General features: G+C 36.0%; 1 protein-coding gene across 1 annotated transcript in view; it reads left to right on the top strand.

The window, feature by feature from the left end:
* Positions 1 to 19,306, top strand: part of cacna1sb (calcium channel, voltage-dependent, L type, alpha 1S subunit, b) — a 39,142-nt gene that overhangs the window by 6,288 nt on the left and 13,548 nt on the right. The window contains exons 5-25 of the mRNA XM_056463555.1: positions 1,718 to 1,870; positions 1,991 to 2,196; positions 2,536 to 2,639; positions 3,190 to 3,329; positions 4,039 to 4,123; positions 4,209 to 4,369; positions 4,485 to 4,710; positions 7,534 to 7,741; positions 7,823 to 7,943; positions 8,234 to 8,348; positions 10,365 to 10,461; positions 10,609 to 10,678; positions 13,885 to 14,017; positions 14,115 to 14,244; positions 14,698 to 14,757; positions 14,841 to 14,947; positions 16,404 to 16,491; positions 18,251 to 18,358; positions 18,462 to 18,514; positions 18,609 to 18,755; positions 18,837 to 19,038. Of these exons, the coding sequence (XP_056319530.1) occupies positions 1,718 to 1,870; positions 1,991 to 2,196; positions 2,536 to 2,639; positions 3,190 to 3,329; positions 4,039 to 4,123; positions 4,209 to 4,369; positions 4,485 to 4,710; positions 7,534 to 7,741; positions 7,823 to 7,943; positions 8,234 to 8,348; positions 10,365 to 10,461; positions 10,609 to 10,678; positions 13,885 to 14,017; positions 14,115 to 14,244; positions 14,698 to 14,757; positions 14,841 to 14,947; positions 16,404 to 16,491; positions 18,251 to 18,358; positions 18,462 to 18,514; positions 18,609 to 18,755; positions 18,837 to 19,038 (2,714 nt within the window). The remainder of the gene's footprint in view (positions 1 to 1,717; positions 1,871 to 1,990; positions 2,197 to 2,535; positions 2,640 to 3,189; positions 3,330 to 4,038; positions 4,124 to 4,208; positions 4,370 to 4,484; positions 4,711 to 7,533; positions 7,742 to 7,822; positions 7,944 to 8,233; positions 8,349 to 10,364; positions 10,462 to 10,608; positions 10,679 to 13,884; positions 14,018 to 14,114; positions 14,245 to 14,697; positions 14,758 to 14,840; positions 14,948 to 16,403; positions 16,492 to 18,250; positions 18,359 to 18,461; positions 18,515 to 18,608; positions 18,756 to 18,836; positions 19,039 to 19,306) is intronic.

Genomic DNA, 19,306 nt, shown 5'->3' with positions numbered 1-19,306 from the left:
CTTCTGAAAAAACTATTGACAAAATCCAAAAATCTCTGTATAATCTTAAAAATAAAGCTTTCAATATTCACCAGTCCTCAAAGAAACATTCAGAGATCAGTTTTTAAATGAAGAATTTACATTTTTTGTTAATAATTAGTAATAATAAGTGTGACTACAATTTTAATAATCTCAAGAAACCATTATTTAAACCATTTAATGGCTTTTGTACAATGGAAAGTTTCTATGTTAAAGGTCCTACACGGAACCACTAATGACAAAAAATATATTTCTTATATTTAAAACTAAAATTTAAGTTAGATCCTAAACATACTCACAAGATATAAGTGTATTCTCAAATAATATTTCTAATACACTGAGCCAAAGTTTTACTAATACATGCCATTTAAGATAACACTATAATTAGTGTGCGAATTATACATTAATGAATGGGGGCTTAACTTTTTTGGTAATGCTGGCAGCTAGCTTTCTGCAACTCTTACATAGTTGCCCACTGAAGCTAAGCAGGTCTGCACCTGCCACATGGGAAAGCTAGGTTGCTGCCGGAAGTGGTGTTAGTGAGGCCAGCAGAGAGCACTCAAACTGCGGTCTGTGTGGGTCCTAACGCCCCAGTATAGTGAAGGGGTCTCTATAATGCTTAGTGAGCGCCGTCTTTTGGATGAGATGCTAAACCAAGGTCCTGACTCTCTGTGGTAATGAAAAATCCAAGAATGTCCTTTGAAAAAGAGTAGGGGTTTACCCAGGCATCCTGGCCAAATTTGCCCACTGGCCTCTGTCCACCATGGCCTCCTAACCATCCCCATATCATAATTGGCTTCATTGGTCTCCTCTCCACCAATCAGCTGGTGTGTGGTGTGCGGTCTGGTGCAATATGGCTGCCATTGTGTCATCCAGGTAGATGCTACACAATGGTGGTGGATGAGGAGATTCCCCCAATGTGTAAATTTGAGTGTCTAGAAAAGCGCTAAATAAATGTAAGGAATTATTATTATTATTATTATTATTATGTTAGTGTAATACATGCTTCAGTGAATCAAATGTATGTGTTTATTTAAATTACATCTAATTTAATAATAAAATGTATATCGGTTTTCAGTGTTTTGTGGGATAAGCTAGGTTATTCTGTGTATTCTTACTTGATTAGCTAATTCGACTTACTTTAGGACAAAATATGCAAACAAACAATGTCTCCAATTTGACGTTACCTTTAGGCAATATGTAGAAACAAACACCAATTTTATGAGAAAACATAACGTTTTCTCCATGTCTTATGAACTCGGTGTCTATCAGTGCTCTAAATCTGCCGGTTTCAGACTGTGGAATGACTTTTTTCTCACATGGACTGACTGGCGCGATTATGCATTCACAATGGTATGAACCGTTATAGGGGTGGTCAAATGGATGTCTTATTATTAACATTATTATTTATATATATATATATATATATATATATATATATATATATATATATATATATATATATATATATATATAGTTTCAAAGGGCTGAACGCCCCTCCCCCCGCCCTCCCCAAACACTCACACATCTTGTTTAGACGTCCTTAAGTGGAGATCAAGCCTTAATTAGGAGGGTTAACTGCCCCCCGCCCCAACCCCCCTGTAATTCGCACCCTGACAATATTAATGTTTTTGCAAGATGTAAATGAAATTCTCATCAAAAGAGTGCTGTTTTAGAACATTTTTTTTTTGTCCTCCAGGCCTGCAGGTGGTGATGAGCTCTGTTCTGAAGTCCATGTTGCCCCTTTTCCACATTTTATTGCTGGTCTTTTTCATGGTCACCATTTATGCCATTATGGGTTTGGAGCTTTTCAAGTGTAAAATGCACAAGACTTGCTACTACCAGGGCACCAGTGAGTGTTTTTTACAGTCTGCAAGCATATAATAACATGAATCTCATAAGTTTTGAATGACAAATCAATGCCAGTAGTCTGTATAGGAGTAAAGATCAATGTTTTAAACTTCTGCTTCAGATATTATTGCCCTCAGGGAGAATGAGAAGCCTTCACCCTGCGCTCAGGCTGGACACGGGCGCCGCTGCACCATCAATGGCACTGAATGCCGAGACGGATGGCCTGGTCCCAATTTTGGCATCACCCACTTTGACAACTTTGGCTTTGCTATGCTTACAGTCTTTCAGTGCATCACAACGGAGAGCTGGACAGATGTGCTCTACTGGGTAATTACTTCTGTTCATGATAGTCCTCCTGCTCCGTAATATCTGGTAGAAATATAACATTACACTGCCAAAAATAATAATCTAAAAACAAGAGATAAATCAATGACTTAAGAAGATACAGATAAGAAAGTAAAACTATCTGCCAGTGCAATAATTCAATATTCATTCTTTGTAAGATTTTTTAACATAAGACAACTTACAAAAGCTGCAGGTATGCAAAAACAGGAAAATTCCTGCCTGGAACAAAGTTTTTGATTATTTACAATTGAATATATATTAATTATGTTTTATAAATGGCCAAAACCAAGTATAGGATGTGTAGATGATTTGATTTTTCAGATTAATGATGCCATGGGGAATGATTGGCCCTGGATCTACTTCTTGTCTCTGATAATGCTGGGCTCCTTCTTCATCCTCAACCTCGTCCTTGGAGTACTGAGCGGGTATTAGTTCTATTTTTTATATATCAACCAAATAATCCTTCATTTGTCAGAATGATTTTTGGGCCACAGACCTGTCATTGGAGACGCAGTGGTGCAATGGAGTAGCACATTCGCCTCACAGCAAGAAGGTCGCTGGTTCAAGCCTCGGCTGGGTCAGTTGGCATTTCTGTGTGGAGTTTGCATGTTCTCCCCGTGTTTGTGTGGGTTTCCTCCGGGTTCTCCGGTTTCCCCCACAGTCCAAAGAAATATTTTCACGGTATAGGTGAATTGGCTATGCTAAAATTGACCGTAGTGTATGAGTGTGTGTGGATGTTTCCCAGTGATGGGTTGCAGCTGGAAGGGTATCTGCTGTGTAAAACATAGGCTGAAAGGTTGTTAATAAAGGGACTAAGCCGAAAAGAAAATGAGGGAATGAGACCTGTCATCTTAAAATGGCTCCTCTAAACAACTTGAGCGAAATTGAAGAGCAAGAACACCACATGACAATGCAGATATTTCAGGTCTGTGGCCTCATCTTTGAATTGTCAGTAAGAGTTTTTCTCTTCTGCAGGGAGTTTACTAAAGAGAGGGAAAAGTCACGGTCACGAGGGGAATGGCAAGTACTACGAGAACGACAACAAATGGATGAAGATCTTAAGGGTTACATGGAATGGATCACTCATGCTGAAGTTATGGATGGAGACTCTGATGGTAACATCTGTCTGTCCGTCTCTCTCTCTCTCTGTCTGTTCTTGACTTCTTTCTTACTGTGTCTATCATGTCTGTCTGTCTGTGTCTGTCTGTCTACTTTATCATTGTCTATCTATCTATCTATCTATCTATCTATCTATCTATCTATCTATCTATCTATCTATCTATCTATCTATCTATCTATCTATCTATCTATCTATCTATCTATCTATCTATCTATCTATCTATCTATCTATCTATCTATCTGTCTATCTGTCTGTCTGTCTGTCTACCTTATCATTGTCTATCTATCTATCTATCTATCTATCTATCTATCTATCTATCTATCTATCTATCTATCTATCTATCTATCTATCTATCTATCTATCTATCTATCTATCTATCTGTCTATCTGTCTATCTGTCTACCTTATCATTGTCTATCTATCTATCTATCTATCTATCTATCTATCTATCTATCTATCTATCTATCTATCTATCTATCTATATCTATCTATCTATCTATCTATCTATCTATCTATCTATCTATCTATCTATCTATCTATCTATCTATCTATCTATCTATCTGTCTGTCTGTCTGTCTGTCTGTCTGTCTGTCTGTCTGTCTGTCTGTCTGTCTTTCGGTCAATTTTCAAGTGGTAATTTCAATGCATCAAAAAGCACAAGAACAGCACCACCTAAGTTTCTCATCACTCTGATTTCTTCTCCAGCTATGCTGCTTCTTAGAAAGGACACTGACTCAGAGACAGACAGTTTATATAAGATGGAGGGGATCAACAAGGTGGTCTATTTCTAGTGAGTATTGCAATCAAAAAGTAAAGTATGGATTCTTCTTCTGAAGACTAACCGAACCTGCATTTCCTCATGACATAATTCACAGCCGTCTGGCGCGCCGCTGGAACATTGTTATACGGAGAAAATGTCATGGCTGGGTGAAATCAAAGTTCTTCAACTGGTGGGTTCTGCTCGTGGTGTTGCTGAACACTCTGGTCATTGCCACGGAGCATCATAACCAGACAGAGGGCTTAACGAACTTTCAAGGTCTGTTTTAAGGAATACACAGATTCCCAACTTCCATTTAGTGTTTAAATATTTCTTGGTTCTTGGAATTTTTTTGTCTATTTAAGTTGAGAAGGTTGATGTGTCCTTTTTGCAGACACCGCCAATGTAATCCTGCTCGCCTGTTTCACAATTGAGATGATTATGAAGATGTATGCATTCGGTCCGAGAGGCTACTTTATGTCTATCTTTAACCGGTTTGACTGTTTCGTGGTCACCATCGGAATACTGGAGATCATCCTGGTCGGGTCAGGCATTATGACACCACTGGGAATCTCTGTGATGAGATGCATACGACTCCTGCGCTTATTCAAGCTCACAAAGTATGTTCACTTAAACTAAAGTAACAGAATTATGCATTTGTTTTTTAATCAGGACCAAATAAATAATTTTCTTATTTGGACCAGACTCAACAAGCGAAAAAAAAGAAGTGTGAATACCCTTAAACTTTTTATATGTTTATCTATTTCTAATGTCCCAGCAATTATATTTATTACATTTAACATTACATTACATTTACATTACTGTCTGTCTCAAACTCTGTATTGTCTAGTCAAAAAAATCTAATGTAAACTTCTGTTATGCACAAGAAAAAAATATTATTAATGTATAATAATATATGTCCGCTTATTTCCACCTTCGAAATATAAATGGTTTATGTCCTTCCCTCACACCTTATTCAACTGCCATTCTTGTTCATAGTTTAGTCACATCCCGTTTAGACTACTGTAATTCCCTTCTGTTTGGCCTCCCTAATAAAACCCTTCCTAAATTACAACTGGTACAAAACGCTACAGCCCGTATCATCACAAACACCCCCTCTAACTGTCACATCACACGCATTCTACAACAGCTTCATTGGCTTCCAATCTTTTTCAAAATTAATGATAACATACTTCTTCTCACTTTTAAAGCCATTCATAATCTTGCTCATCCATACCTGACTAGTCTTGTTCATATAGCCACACCTTCTCAAACACTTATGTCTTCTTTTTTTCCATTCACCTCACTGTTCCCTGTGTCCGCCCTGTCACCATAGGGAGCAGAGCCTTCAGCCACTCTGCTACTAAACTTTGGAATTCACTTACTCCTGATCTCCGTAATCTAAACTCATTCATTCATTTTCTTTTTGGCTTAGTCCCTTTATTAATCTGGGGTCGGCACAGCAGAATGAACCGCCAACTTATCCAGCATATGTTTTATGCAGCAGATGCCTTTCCAGCCACAACCCAACTGTGAGAAACACCCGTACACTCTTGCATTCACACATACACTACGGCCAATTTAGCTAACCCAAATCACCTACTGTATACCATGTCTTTGATGCATGTTTTTGAACTTATGGGGGAAACCGGAGCACCCGAAGGAAACCCACACACACATGGGGAGAACATGCAAACTCCACATAGAAATGCCAACTTACCCAGCTGGGGCTCGAACCAGCACCTTCTTGCTGTAAGGCGATCGTGCTACCCACTGTGTCACTGTGCCGCCATAATTTAAACCCTCTTTTTACAATTTAAATCTAAACTCAAAACACATCTGTTTAGAACGGCCTACTCTCTTTAACTCTTTTTAAATTGTATTGTATTCTATTAACTTGTATATTGTGTTTTTATTTAAAATGACTGTCCTTGCTGTCTTGTACGGCGACCTTGAGTGTCAAAAAAGACGACTTTAAATAAAATGCATTATTATTATTATTATTATTATAATATTAATGGTATATAAAATATATAACATTATAAATATACATTGCCTTATTAAATATCACTCACTCATTCATTCGTTCATTTTATTTTCAGCTTAGTCCCTTTGTTAATCTGGGGTTGCCACAGCGGAATGAACCGCCAACTTGTCCAGCATATGTTTTATGCAGTGGATGCACTTCCAGCTGCAACCAATCACTGGGAAACATCCATACACTCCCATTCACTTAAATACACTAGGGATAATTTAGCTTACCCAATTCACCTATACTGCATGTCTTTGGACTTGTGGGGGAAACCGGAGCACCCGGAGGAAACCCACACGAACACTGGGAGAACATGCAAACTCCACACAGCTACGCCAACTGACCCAGCCGAGGCTCGAACCAGCGACCTTCTTGCTGTGAGGCGATTGTGCTACCCACTCCGCCACCGCGTCGCCCTTATTAAATATCATTCAAATGATTATAATTTTTTATATAATTACATGCATTTTAACCTAATTTAAACCACACTGAACTGAACTCTGAAATCTAGACTTTACTGGAACTTCTATATTAAGTGACTTTGACACAATCTTCATTGTAAAAGTGCTATATAAATATTCTTGAATGGAAATTTCACTAATGCTACTAGGGCTGGGCGATTAATCGAAAAGTAATCATAATCATCACTCAGAACCTACAATCAGTCTAAATTTTCCAGGACGATTTTTTCAATTACTTTCCCTACTGCGTGTGGAGTCACGTGACCCCGCTCTGTTAAAGGCTGAGGCTGATTTATACTTTTGTGGCCACTTAGCAGCCACATCTGATCTCTGGTCAAGTAGGACAATGGACCCATTCTTGAGCCTTACTTTGTTTAGAATATTAATTACAGGATATACAAGAGTTATTTTATTTAGAAGAGATGCTGCTTATTTTCTCCTTTTAATATGAAAAACATTGAAAATAATTATTTTGTTTCAGAAAGGACAAGTTATTTATTTTCACCTTTTTATAAGGAAAAAAGTAAGTGACTGTTGGCTTTAGGCAATGTGTGTTTTAATTTCAGTTGTTCAACATTGATGTTCAATAAATAATCATAGATAATAGATACTGTGTGTTTCTTTCAATTAGTTAAAATCAAGTAATGCACCCTTTATTCAGAAATCTCTCACTTGTAATATGTTAGCATATATTACTGTACAAAACCTGTCAGTGAACTATGAGTGCAAATAAATAAAATAATCATTCATTAATAATAATCGAGTTAAAATGTTCAATTAATCGAGATTTCGATTTTAGACCAAATCGTTTATCCATAAATGATATAATGTATTTTATCATTGTTTATAATTTTGATTCATCTAAAAAATGTGCTTATTATTATTTTCTCTCTCTAATAAATGACTTCCCATACATAAAGCACCAGCTATTTCATCTCATTGCTTTCCAGGTACTGGACATCACTTAATAACTTAGTAGCATCTCTACTAAACTCAGTGAAATCCATCGCCTCCCTGCTCCTGCTCCTTTTCCTCTTCATCGTCATCTTCGCTCTGCTGGGGATGCAGGTGTTTGGTGGCAAATTTAACTTTCCTGACAGAGCGATTCAGCGCAGCAACTTTGACAACTTCCCACAGGCCCTCATCAGTGTCTTCCAGGTACACCAACCGCTATTTCAAACCGCAATCTCATTTATCACTGAGTAATCAGATAATGTGAAGCTTCACCTTTGTTTTCAGGTCTTGACCGGAGAGGAATGGGACACGATCATGTATAATGGCATAATGGCTCATGGTGGACCCAAATCTCCAGGAATCCTCGTCAGCATTTACTTCGTAATACTATATGTCTGTGGAAACTGTATCCTTTTGAATGACATGCTTTTGTGTATTTGTTAAGCATTTGTCAGAACTCTAAAAGCAAAACATCGAATATAATATGATAGTGGTCAATGTGTGTGTGAATGAGAGAGTGTATGAGTGTTTCCCAGTACTGGGTTGCAGCTGGAAGGGCATCTGCTGCATGAAACATATTGCTGGTTCATTTCGCTGATAAATCAGGGACTAAGCCGAAGGAAAATGAATGAATGAATGGAAGTTTGTTGCTGTGAGAACATTATTAGGCTTTTTCCTTAGCAATTTATATGTCAGTCGTTCTCTTGAATGTGTTTTTGGCCATCGCTGTGGACAATCTAGCCGAGGCTGAGAGTCTGGCAGCAGCACAGAAAGAGAGAGCAGAGGAAAGAGCCAGAAAGAAGCTCATGAAGTAAGGCTTTTGTCACACTAAACATGTCACAAAAACCTTGGACACTGAGATTGATTAATATGAATGAACAATCATCAATCATTCAATAAGTTACAGCAATCATCTGTTTTTATATTCCACTTTGTATTCAGCACTCAAATCCAAACACAGGCTTATTGGAAATATGTGCTTACATTATTGTGAAACCGCAAGCACCCGTTTTACCTCTTTTGCAAGATGTAAGATGATGTCTTTGGTGTTTCCAGAATGTGTCTGTAAAGTTTCAGCTCAAAACACCCATAAGATTATTTATTTATAATAGCCTCCAAAATATGCCTATTTTGGTGTCTGAGTACAGTGTAGCTGTTTTTGTAGAATGTGGCTTTAAATGCAAATGAGCTGCTTCTCCCCGCCCACCGTTCCCACATGCGTGTCTGCTTCTCCTGCATTACGTCAGATAAACAGCAGTCAGTGATAGAGACAGACACGGATGAAGCTGAAATACAGCTCATTAGTCAAAAATACCAAGTAAGTTTATTTCATGTATTTGTGGTGAGGTATATTCAAGCCTTTCTGAAATGATGAGTCACACACAAATGCAGTTTGCAGTACACACCCACAAACACACATATTAGCGTTTACTGACACCATGCGGCCGTGGTGATTATCGCCGTTAGGAATTACAGCGATTTTACGCCGATTTTACGTTTTACGTCTTTATTACAAACATGCTCTGTTTTATAAATGTCTTAAACTTATAAAAATCAGAGTTGTAACAAATATTTTAATCCCAGTTTATTTGCAAAAAAATGTTCTGTGGACATGTGTATACATATTACAGAACAATGGCGTCTGTCAATCAATTTGGTGGGCGGCGAAAACCTAGCGTCACGTTGCGATGGGCCTCAAAATCACTGGGATTTGGATCCTATTTTAACGTCAGGAAATAAAAAAAAAGAGACTTGTTGTGTTTATATCACTCCAATATGGCAGTGGACAAACTATACCTACACATAGTTCTGTCTAAAGAGCTTACAAAAGTTTTTAAATTTTCATCTTTAAACATTTACTGCAGTTTCTAGGTAACATGAATGCTACGGAGCAGCATGTTGGTAACAACCTTTGTTCCTTTTCATACTAATGATACTTATAGGGACATATTATTAAACAACAAGGCAGTATTTTAAACAATTTCTTTGCACAACACCGAAACATTTGTGGTGTGGATGAAGTTCTCGCTTTGCACTCATGCTGTATTACTTGTCTTCGAAACTGGTGAAGCACCGTTCCACAAAAAAGATGAATCTAATGTAAATCAAGGTAAAACTATGTGGTCGCAGTGCACATGTCTCTTACATTTGCTTTTGAAAAAACAATTGGTTTAGATCAGTCTTTGACAAAGTGATCTGTACGAAAAGTCCTGCCTATAAGAGGGATATGTATCTGAAACGTACAACAAAACATGCCCTAAGTATCGTATTTTACATCCGCAAAAAATGTAGACAGTGCCCTTTGGTGAATTTGACATCTGAAACGCGAAACGAAATGTAACTGGAGAGGATTATTTTACATGTAAAAATGTAGGCTGAAACGTATTTCCAGTGAGCCTGGGTTGATCAAAACAGATGCTATTTAGATATTGTCGTTCACTTGTATGGTGACTCTGAATTGTCAAAACACCTCTTAAAATGGTTATTATTGTTATTAGCATTTGAACTATTATTACTATTAGTAGTAATAGTAGTAGTATTAATAAATCATTTACAGTTCAGTATTGTTATACTGGTTTTTCTTTTTTAATTTACTTTATGTATAATTTGATTAATAATAATAATGACAACAACAACAACAATAATATTAATAATAATAATAATAAACTAAATATTAAAATAACAAATATTTGATTGAATTAGAAAATGTTGTTAAAACTATTTATGGTTATTGCATTTTATCAAGTCAATAGTCACCGACAAGTGATCAATATGTTAATTTCAGGCCCTGTATATATTATTAAACAATGTTTTCATTTTTTATAAGACCATTGCCAGAGAAAACTGAGGAGGAGAAAGCCCTGATGGCCAAGAGACTGATGGAGTCCAGGCAAAAAACTGAAGGAATGCCCACCACAGCGAAGGTATGACTGATATCTCCCTTTTTAGATCCACTGGTCATCCTTTTAGCAAGTACTATTACGATTATCCAAGATATTGTGTCCTCAAATTCAAGACACTGATGCTAGCTTACTGTCTGCTTAATGAACAAAGTATATTTTTGTCTCCAGCTCAAGATTGACGAGTTTGAATCAAACGTGAATGAAGTGAAGGACCCCTTTCCCCCAGCTGACTTTCCAGGTAAGACTGAAAGCCTCCAACACAAGGGCTTAAATATCAGTGGAGGGCTCTGCACTTCACAAAAATGCTGGCTCAGACCTCACGGTACAACACTAAACATGTAAAGGATGAAAGTTCAAAGATAGCTGAACTATTATAAGTCCAATTTATTATTAGCTCCAGGCTCCAAGCTCATTTATGGAGCACATTTTAAAACCACACTGCTGGGAATTTCCACATGGTTATAAAAGAAATGAGCTTTACAGTATAAACTCTTCATGATCAATGCTAATCCAAATAAATCACAATAAGGCCTCATTTTTGACCTCTTAAAGTCAAGTGCCATTTTGGGGTTTTCATCTAGATTTGCTTACCCAAATTCAAATGCTTCACAAATCCACATGCAGAGGTGTAAATACAAATGTTTTAGTATAACTTTAAAGAAAACCCTTTGAATTTTCATAAACACTGTTAAAAGTGATTAAAGTAATTGTATATGTGTCTGTGTTATAATAAACTCCTCCAAAAAGAGGCACTTGTTTTTTTTTTTGTAAACTCAAATTTGAAAGTGTACCTTTTAGGTTCTGTGTGGTCTAGGTCAGTGGTTCTCAAACTTTTAAGCCAGCGACCCCCAATGTAAGATCATCAAGAACTCGCGACCCCCCGACTACCAAAGCATATACAAACAATAAAAATAACTTCTTTTAAGCTGTTCACAATATTTTAATTATATTTACTATACATTACAGGGCTCGAAATTAACATTTTTGCTTGGTAGCACTGGTGCTCCTGACTTTAAAAATGTAGGCGCAGCAGCCAAAATTTAGTCGCAGCCACCAATTATGAGCACCGTTACTACAAGTTTTATAAACATATTTATTCCATTTGAAATCAACACTAGTCAAAACTAACAAGCAAAAAATATATATGCATGCTGTGAGGACAATATGTCTTAACGAATCCCGTTATCAGAAAAAAACATTTTTATAACATAATTGAGTAACCAAAAGATACACGGACCGCTCACCGGCCCTGCATGCACTGCTTGACATAAATGAATACAATCTGTGATATTGCACAGACACTTTTGACATATACCTTATTATTTGCATTCGTCATTTTAATAGCAATACCGGTCTTTCATGGAGCTGCAATATTAGTTTAATCTTAGTCAGTGCAAGCCCTTTTGCGATGGTGTACATGGTGTTAACTTTTACATATAGCTGCATGAAGGATTAAACAGAACCTCTTGTGCTTAAAATGTGTAGATGTGGCAAACAGTTACCTGAAAATTCCGTCCCACAGACTTTACAGTGAATGCTTTAGTTATTTTCATAGCGAACTTGAAGCCACTGGAAGTCTTTTATCCACTCTTCGAAAAGTGTAGATGGTGGATTAACATTCACAACATGATCAGTAATCAGATGTGCCATTATTTGTAGCTTTAGGTGGTTTCTAAAACTAAATCTGTCAGTGTTGTTTTCATTCACATCTTCAGCGCTTTACATTTTCACGGTTTGCAGCTCCTGTCATCTGAAGGCAGAAGGCATTGACTGAGTGATTGACAGCTGATTTTAACCAATTCATTGCGTTCAGTTCTAGAGCAGTGAGCCAATAAAAATAGTGTAAAGGTGGGCAAGCGTTGCAGGCTTTGTTTACAGCAGCAAGTTGACATGTCAACTGTTTTAAACTGTTCCTGAGCGCTGCGTTTCAAGTGCAAAGATGCATTCTGCCTGAATGTGTCTTAAATACTTTATGAATTCATCCTGATATTTCTGACGTTTCCTACTTTTGTCTGATGGGGTTTTGCTCTTATGCTTAGTCAAAATAGATGGTTCCGGTTTTCACATCCAGATGCGTGCTGTATTGATAACTTGCAAGATATTCGCTGCACAGTTATGATGTTGCATTTACTTTTTTAAAATACTAATTAGTAATATCTTTAAAAAAATCTGAAAATATTAGCTTTTCACTTTTGGTGGTTACTGCACATTAGTAATCAGAAAAAAAATGAAAAATGTCTCTATCATGATCTATGCAAAAGTTAATCTGTTCCAACTGATGAGAGAACGGAACTACATATGTGGGTATTTGGCCGGTATGGACCTTTAAAATTTAAAGAATTCAGAGATAAATGATGTCACAGACCCATATACTGGGTACGCAGAGCTTAGGAGGTTAAAGAATTTAATTAGTAGAAACTTTGCATTTAAAGACATATTAATATCAGTAAATGTTACAAATGACTATGATTAATAAATGCAGTAGTATTATTAGTTCATGTTAAGTAATGTACTGTTAAATATTCTTGACAAAAGAAAACTCATTATAAATTGTTAGCATTACACCTTATTAACTTAAACAAATAGAGCACAAAAATAAAGACAGATCTATTCTGACTTTATTACTGGCAAGTCTGAGCTTATATTTTACAGTTCTGCCTGTCTTCTTTGAATTCACAGAAACCAGTCAGAATGAAAACAGTGAGCTTATGTAGAATCATGTAAACTAGTAGTTCCAAGAAGGTAAATTGACAAAAAAGATAAAATCTTGAATTCTGGTTTTACACAAACGAAAAATTCTGAGGAGGAAAAAGATACAAATTCATCTCTGAGAAAAAGAATCAGATTTCTGAGAGGAAAAAATCTTAATTGCAAGATTTAAACAAGAAAGTAACAAGGAAGTAACAAGTAAACAATAAAAATAAGTAATATTTATTATTATTATTATTATTATTATTATTAGTAGTAGTAGTAGTATTAAAGAAATTTACAGTTCAGTTTTGTTATACTGGTATTTCTCTATTGATTAATTTTATGTATAATTTGATCAATAATAATAATAATAAGATAAAAAAAGATAAAATCTTAAATTCTGGTTTTATACAAACTAAGAATTCTGAGGAAAAAAGACGCAATTCAAAGAAAAATGTGATACAAATGCACATCTCTGAAAAAAAAAAAGATTTCTGAGAGTAACAAACCTTAATTGCAAGATGTAAACATTGCGAGATGAAAATTTAATTCCATAAAAAATGTTTTATAAGAATTATTTCTAAGAGTTTTTATCTCTCACAATATTGACTTTTTTTCAGAATTGTGAGATAATATGTTATGCTCCTGAAAAAAATAAAAAATAATTATGAAATGTTAACTCACGTTGAGTTGAACTAAATCTGTGTATGCCAAAATCCTTTGACCAAGCTGTAATCCTTCTCTTCCGCTCAGGTGATGATGAAGAAGAGGAACCAGAGATCCCGATCAGCCCCAGACCCAGACCCATGGCTGACCTGCAGCTCAAAGAGACAGTGGTGCCCATGCCTGAAGCCAGCTCCTTCTTCATCTTCGGCCCTCAGAACAAGTCAGTTTCTACAACACAACATTGACCACAGAAAAAAAAAAAACAGAATTAGGACTAAATTCAAACTCGGATAGTAACTCATGATGTTTGTTGAAAGGTTCCGGAAGCTTTGCCACAGGATCATCAACCACACCACCTTCACCAACATCATCCTCCTCTTCATCCTCCTCAGCAGTATCTCCCTTGCTGCTGAAGACCCCATCGACCCCCACTCATTTAGAAACAAGGTCACACATTTTGATTACTGTATGTGACCCTGAGGCACAATTTTAGGAAGAATCAATAATAATATTTTCATTGATTTATGGTTTGGATTGGACAATATTTGGCTGCGATACAACTAATTGAATGTCTGAGGGTGCAAAAAAAAAAAAAAACTAAATATTGAGAAAATCACCTTTAAAGTTATTCAAATTCTTAGCAAAGCACATTACTAATCAAAAAAATAAGTTTCGATATATTTACAGAAGGACATTTACAAAATATCTATATAAAGATGATCTTCACTTCATATTTTAATGATTTTATGCATAAAACAAATCCATAATTTTGACTCACAGTGTATTTTATAACATAACACCGGGTTTGTGGTCTAGGGTCACATATACAGTATTACCTTGACTAAACTTTTGACTAAATTTAAATGTTCATAAATGTCTGCTTTGATTCATTGATTTCAGGTCTTGGCTTACGCAGACATTGTCTTCACAACAGTCTTCACCATTGAGATTGTGCTCAAGGTAATGCACTTGTCAGCTTTATTTAACTTTCAGATTTGTGATTTGGCTGACATTTACTTGAGCGCTGACTCGTGTATTTTTAGATGACGGTGTATGGAGCGTTCCTGCATCCCGGCTCCTTCTGCCGAAACTCCTTCAACATTCTAGATCTCATTGTTGTAGCTGTTTCTCTCCTTTCTATGGGAATGGAGTAAGTTCTGTCATATGTTATGTTGTTTCAGTGTTTCCCTCCCACTCATTCTGGTATTGCTTTGACAAATACATTTCTAGAATAACTTCTAACAACTGCTGCTATTAGCAAACATTCTTTAAGTTATTCATTTATTCATTTTCCTTTGGCTTAGTCTCTGATCTATCAGAGGTTGCCACAGAGGAATGAACTATTCCAGCATATGTTTTACACAGCGGATGCCCTTCCAGCAGCAACCCAGTACTGGAAAACACCCTTACACTTATTCACACACATACTACGGCCAATTTAGTTTATAAAATTTACCTATACCGCATGTTTGGACTGTGGGGAAAACCGGAGCACCCAGAGAAAACCCACGCAAACAAAGGGAAAACATGCAAACTCCACACAGAAATGCCAACCAGCCCAGCTGGGATATGAACCAGCGACTTTCCTGTTGTGAGGTGACAGTGCTAACCACTGAGCCACCATGGTGCCCTATTACCAAACAAAATCCTATAAATCCAAACAATTGCTGAACAAATGATTCTTGTTAGATAAACTCTTGTTTAATGAATCAAAAACACACAGCTCAGCAATCTGTTTGGTCCACTTTGAAAATGTATATTTTTTTGTGCCTGTTCCTTTCATTGACTCAAACAAGCAGTGTGACTGAACTAGTTAAAAAGATTCTTGAATAAACAACACTAAGGAGCTAGTTCTTTTCAGCTAAACAAATACACAAAGTGCAACCAATTTAGCCCAAAATGATTCTCTAATGAATTACTTTTATCGGTCGGCTCTTGTGGCACCTGTGTAGACCAATTTCTAAATTAACCTCCATGTCCTAACTACACATGTCCTGCCCTAACTTTTTTTTTACATTCATTGACATACTGAAAGCAGCAGCAGATAGTTTATCATAATTTATCTGAGATTATGAAAATAAAATAACTAGCAAATTTAAGATTAAATAAGAATGTTAGAGCGGTGCAAACCAGCAACATCAGACCTGTCCATTTTATTGGGAATCCAGTGCATTATTCTGTGCTTCTGAATAACTGTCATATCACGTCTTGTGTGGACAACCAAATTGCTTGTCGCCAAATTCTTGTATAGTATTCCCTCATCTGTAAAGGGTTAAATCGTTGGGGAAGGGGTTGTTCTGGGGGAAAAAAAGTTTAAAAATAATAAATAGTAAAAAAATAAATAAATGCTTGTGTAAAAAAAGTGCGACCAGTTTACTTTGGTGATTCTTGTATGATCAAGCCTTATGAGGTAGTTTCTTTCAAGTTAAACAAAAAAAAAAAAAAAACAATGTGCGACCAATATTGTCTTAGCCATCCTCAAATAACTCAATTATGCTTATAAGTAATTTTTTCGTAAAATATATATTGTGAAATATTGGAATGTTTAAGATAGTTGTAGAAGGTTGGATGTTGGCAAGTAACCGGATTGTATTATTGTATTTCAGGTCTAGTACCATCTCAGTAGTGAAGATTCTCAGGGTGTTGAGGGTACTCAGACCTCTAAGAGCTATCAACAGAGCCAAAGGGTTGAAGGTGTGTATATATTCAGCATCCCAACTAAAGCTGCATTGATGATATGTGCTGTGGCTTTTATATCTGTTTATTTTTGAATAACTGTCCCTAAAATTATATTAGGCCTTGTGTTCTACCAAAGCATTTTTTCCTGATTTCAGCATTGCTTTAATGGAGTGCTGAATTGTTTAAATGTTAAATATAGAATGAAGTGCTGAGTATTTCACACTAAACACAATTTTTTTCCACAATAGAGTTCAACTTTGATTAAAATGCATTGCTCAACACTGTCAGTGTTTAATCAGACTCTGGATTATCCCAATTGAAATGCCACTTGAGACCTTAGGGACTTCCAGTAAATCATGTCACATCCACAAGTTGACCATATGATGTTGTCAGCATGACTCAATTGTGAATTGAAAGCTTTCATTTTTCATTGTCATACGGAATGTACTTAATATGTTGTGGCAAATACATTGAATTCAATGACTGATATGTTGAACTGCATATAAAAAGGTCTAAGGGAAATAAATGTATATCGCATTTAGTGACTGCATTTCGACTTTGTCATTTGTGGCAAAAAAAAATCATTTTTAGAGTAACATAAAATGCTGCCTCTGCATTAACCAAAAGGCGACATTAAAGTATCGATTTATAAACTTAACATCTAATGTTAACATTTAACCTTATGTGATTCTTGCTTAGGACAGGGTAGATCAATTGTTTTGGTCTGATTTATCTGTAGTTTTCTACTTTTCCATGTGTGATATAATTTGTTACTTTTCTCATGACAAACATAACTTAGAATTTAAAGGCAATTTATTTACTTTAATGGGTAAATATTATATTACAAATGTAAATTTTCTTCATCATTGCCTAATTTGCAGAATTTTCTTTGTGATTTAAATTGTTAATTACTACATTACAAAACTTTTATGGTAAATAAGTGTAAAAACTGTGAAATTGCATAAGGACTTTGTAAATATTGTTTAATTTGATCATTTTGCCTCTGCACCATGTTTTTTATTATTTTTTTATTTTAGTATTATTTATTTTCTTTTATTTACAATTTTTTTCCTTGTTTATTATTGCACTTGAAATCATCCATTGTTATGGTTATTAATATGATTGTATTGTTAAAACTCAATAAAAAAGGGTAGATCAATTAGCCCACAGGACAAAACTCTAATTTTGAGTGGCATTCCAGACGTTATTTCCATGTAAGAGATGAAAAAATAACAAATTCGGTCCTTATAAATCTAGAATGCAGCGAAATACTTTAATTACCACCTGTATTAACATTCTAGTTATAATATTAAACACATGTTATATTCCCAACCAGAGATACTGTATCTGAAACTGTCATCAGTATGAACCAGTCATGTTAAACATGTCAGTTTGACTTTGTGAAAGAGCTGTATATTTCCAATTTAGAAGATCCTAGCCATCTATTTTGTATCTACTATCAGGGATGTTAATGTAAGAAAAGCTAAGAAAAGTGGGGGGAGGATGTAGCGTAAAGTGTATAGTATAGTATTTGCTGTATAAAAAAACATTCTGGTAATAAATTGCACAATACTGCAGAATCTGACAGCGAGTGACAACACGTCAACTCTTCCAATATGGTGGAGATGTGGCATGTAGAATCTGTATATACATATCTATGGCTAAAAATGCTTTATTGGACACACAGCTTTAAGAACACTTTGAATGCTGATGTTATATGGTTGCACTCTTTAGTAATATTACTCACTAAATATACTTGCATTTTCTTCTCCAGCACGTGGTCCAGTGTATGTTTGTGGCCATAAAGACTATTGGCAATATTGTCTTGGTCACCATGCTCTTGGACTTCATGTTCTCCTGCATAGGAGTGCAGCTCTTCAAGGTTAGACACACTACTGAATCAAACCACTGGGTTACGAACTTCAGAAATTGAATATATTTGATTTGAAGTTAATATATTCTGTCATTGTGTTTCTTTTATTTAGGGTACATTGTTCTACTGCACAGACCCCCTGCAGAAAACAGCAGAGCAGTGTCAGTGAGTATTTTTGATCTCATTTAATTGAATTTTGTGTTTCTATTTCCTTTTTGTGTATTCATAATATTGCCTTTGCTTTTTTGTTTATTTTCAGGGGAACATTTTTAAAGCCTGTGCAAAATTCTCTTCACGACATGGAGATCCATCAGCGCAGATGGGTCAACAGCGACTTCAACTTTGACAATGTGCTAAATGGGATGCTGGCACTCTTCACTATCTCCACATTTGAAGGATGGCCAGAGTAAGTGTGCGAACATCTTGTCTTCTATGTTCATGTGACTTAATTTGTTACACTCAAGTGACTTTGATTCATCTGCCACAGGATCCTATATAAGGCCATAGACTCGTATGATGTGGACACAGGCCCTCTGTACAATAACCGTGTGGGAATCTCCATATTCTTCATCATCTACATCATCATCATCGCCTTCTTTATGATGAATATTTTTGTGGGCTTCGTCATTATCACTTTCCAAAGACAAGGAGAGCAGGAGTACAAGAACTGTGAGCTGGATAAGAACCAGGTAACTATCATAAGACTGTTCATCTCTGATATTTGTATGTAATTAGCCAGCTTGTGAGAGCAGTGCAAGTAAACCTTACTACTTTAATGTCCTTGTTAATGCAAACAGCTTTAAGACAGAGAAGGGCATTTAAATCTAATTTGGTTTAGTGCAAGTAAAACCAGAAGAATTAAACTGGTGCCGTGACCCAGATGACAGTGGGGTTTAAGGCCCTGATATAATTCGAATAGTTTGGTTGTAAAAAGAAGTTTGAAAAGGCTAAGCCACA

The sequence above is a fragment of the Danio aesculapii genome, chromosome 8 (assembly GCF_903798145.1).
Source record: "Danio aesculapii chromosome 8, fDanAes4.1, whole genome shotgun sequence".
NCBI lineage: Eukaryota > Metazoa > Chordata > Actinopteri > Cypriniformes > Danionidae > Danio > Danio aesculapii.
This window is presented reverse-complemented; position numbering and strand designations above follow the sequence as displayed.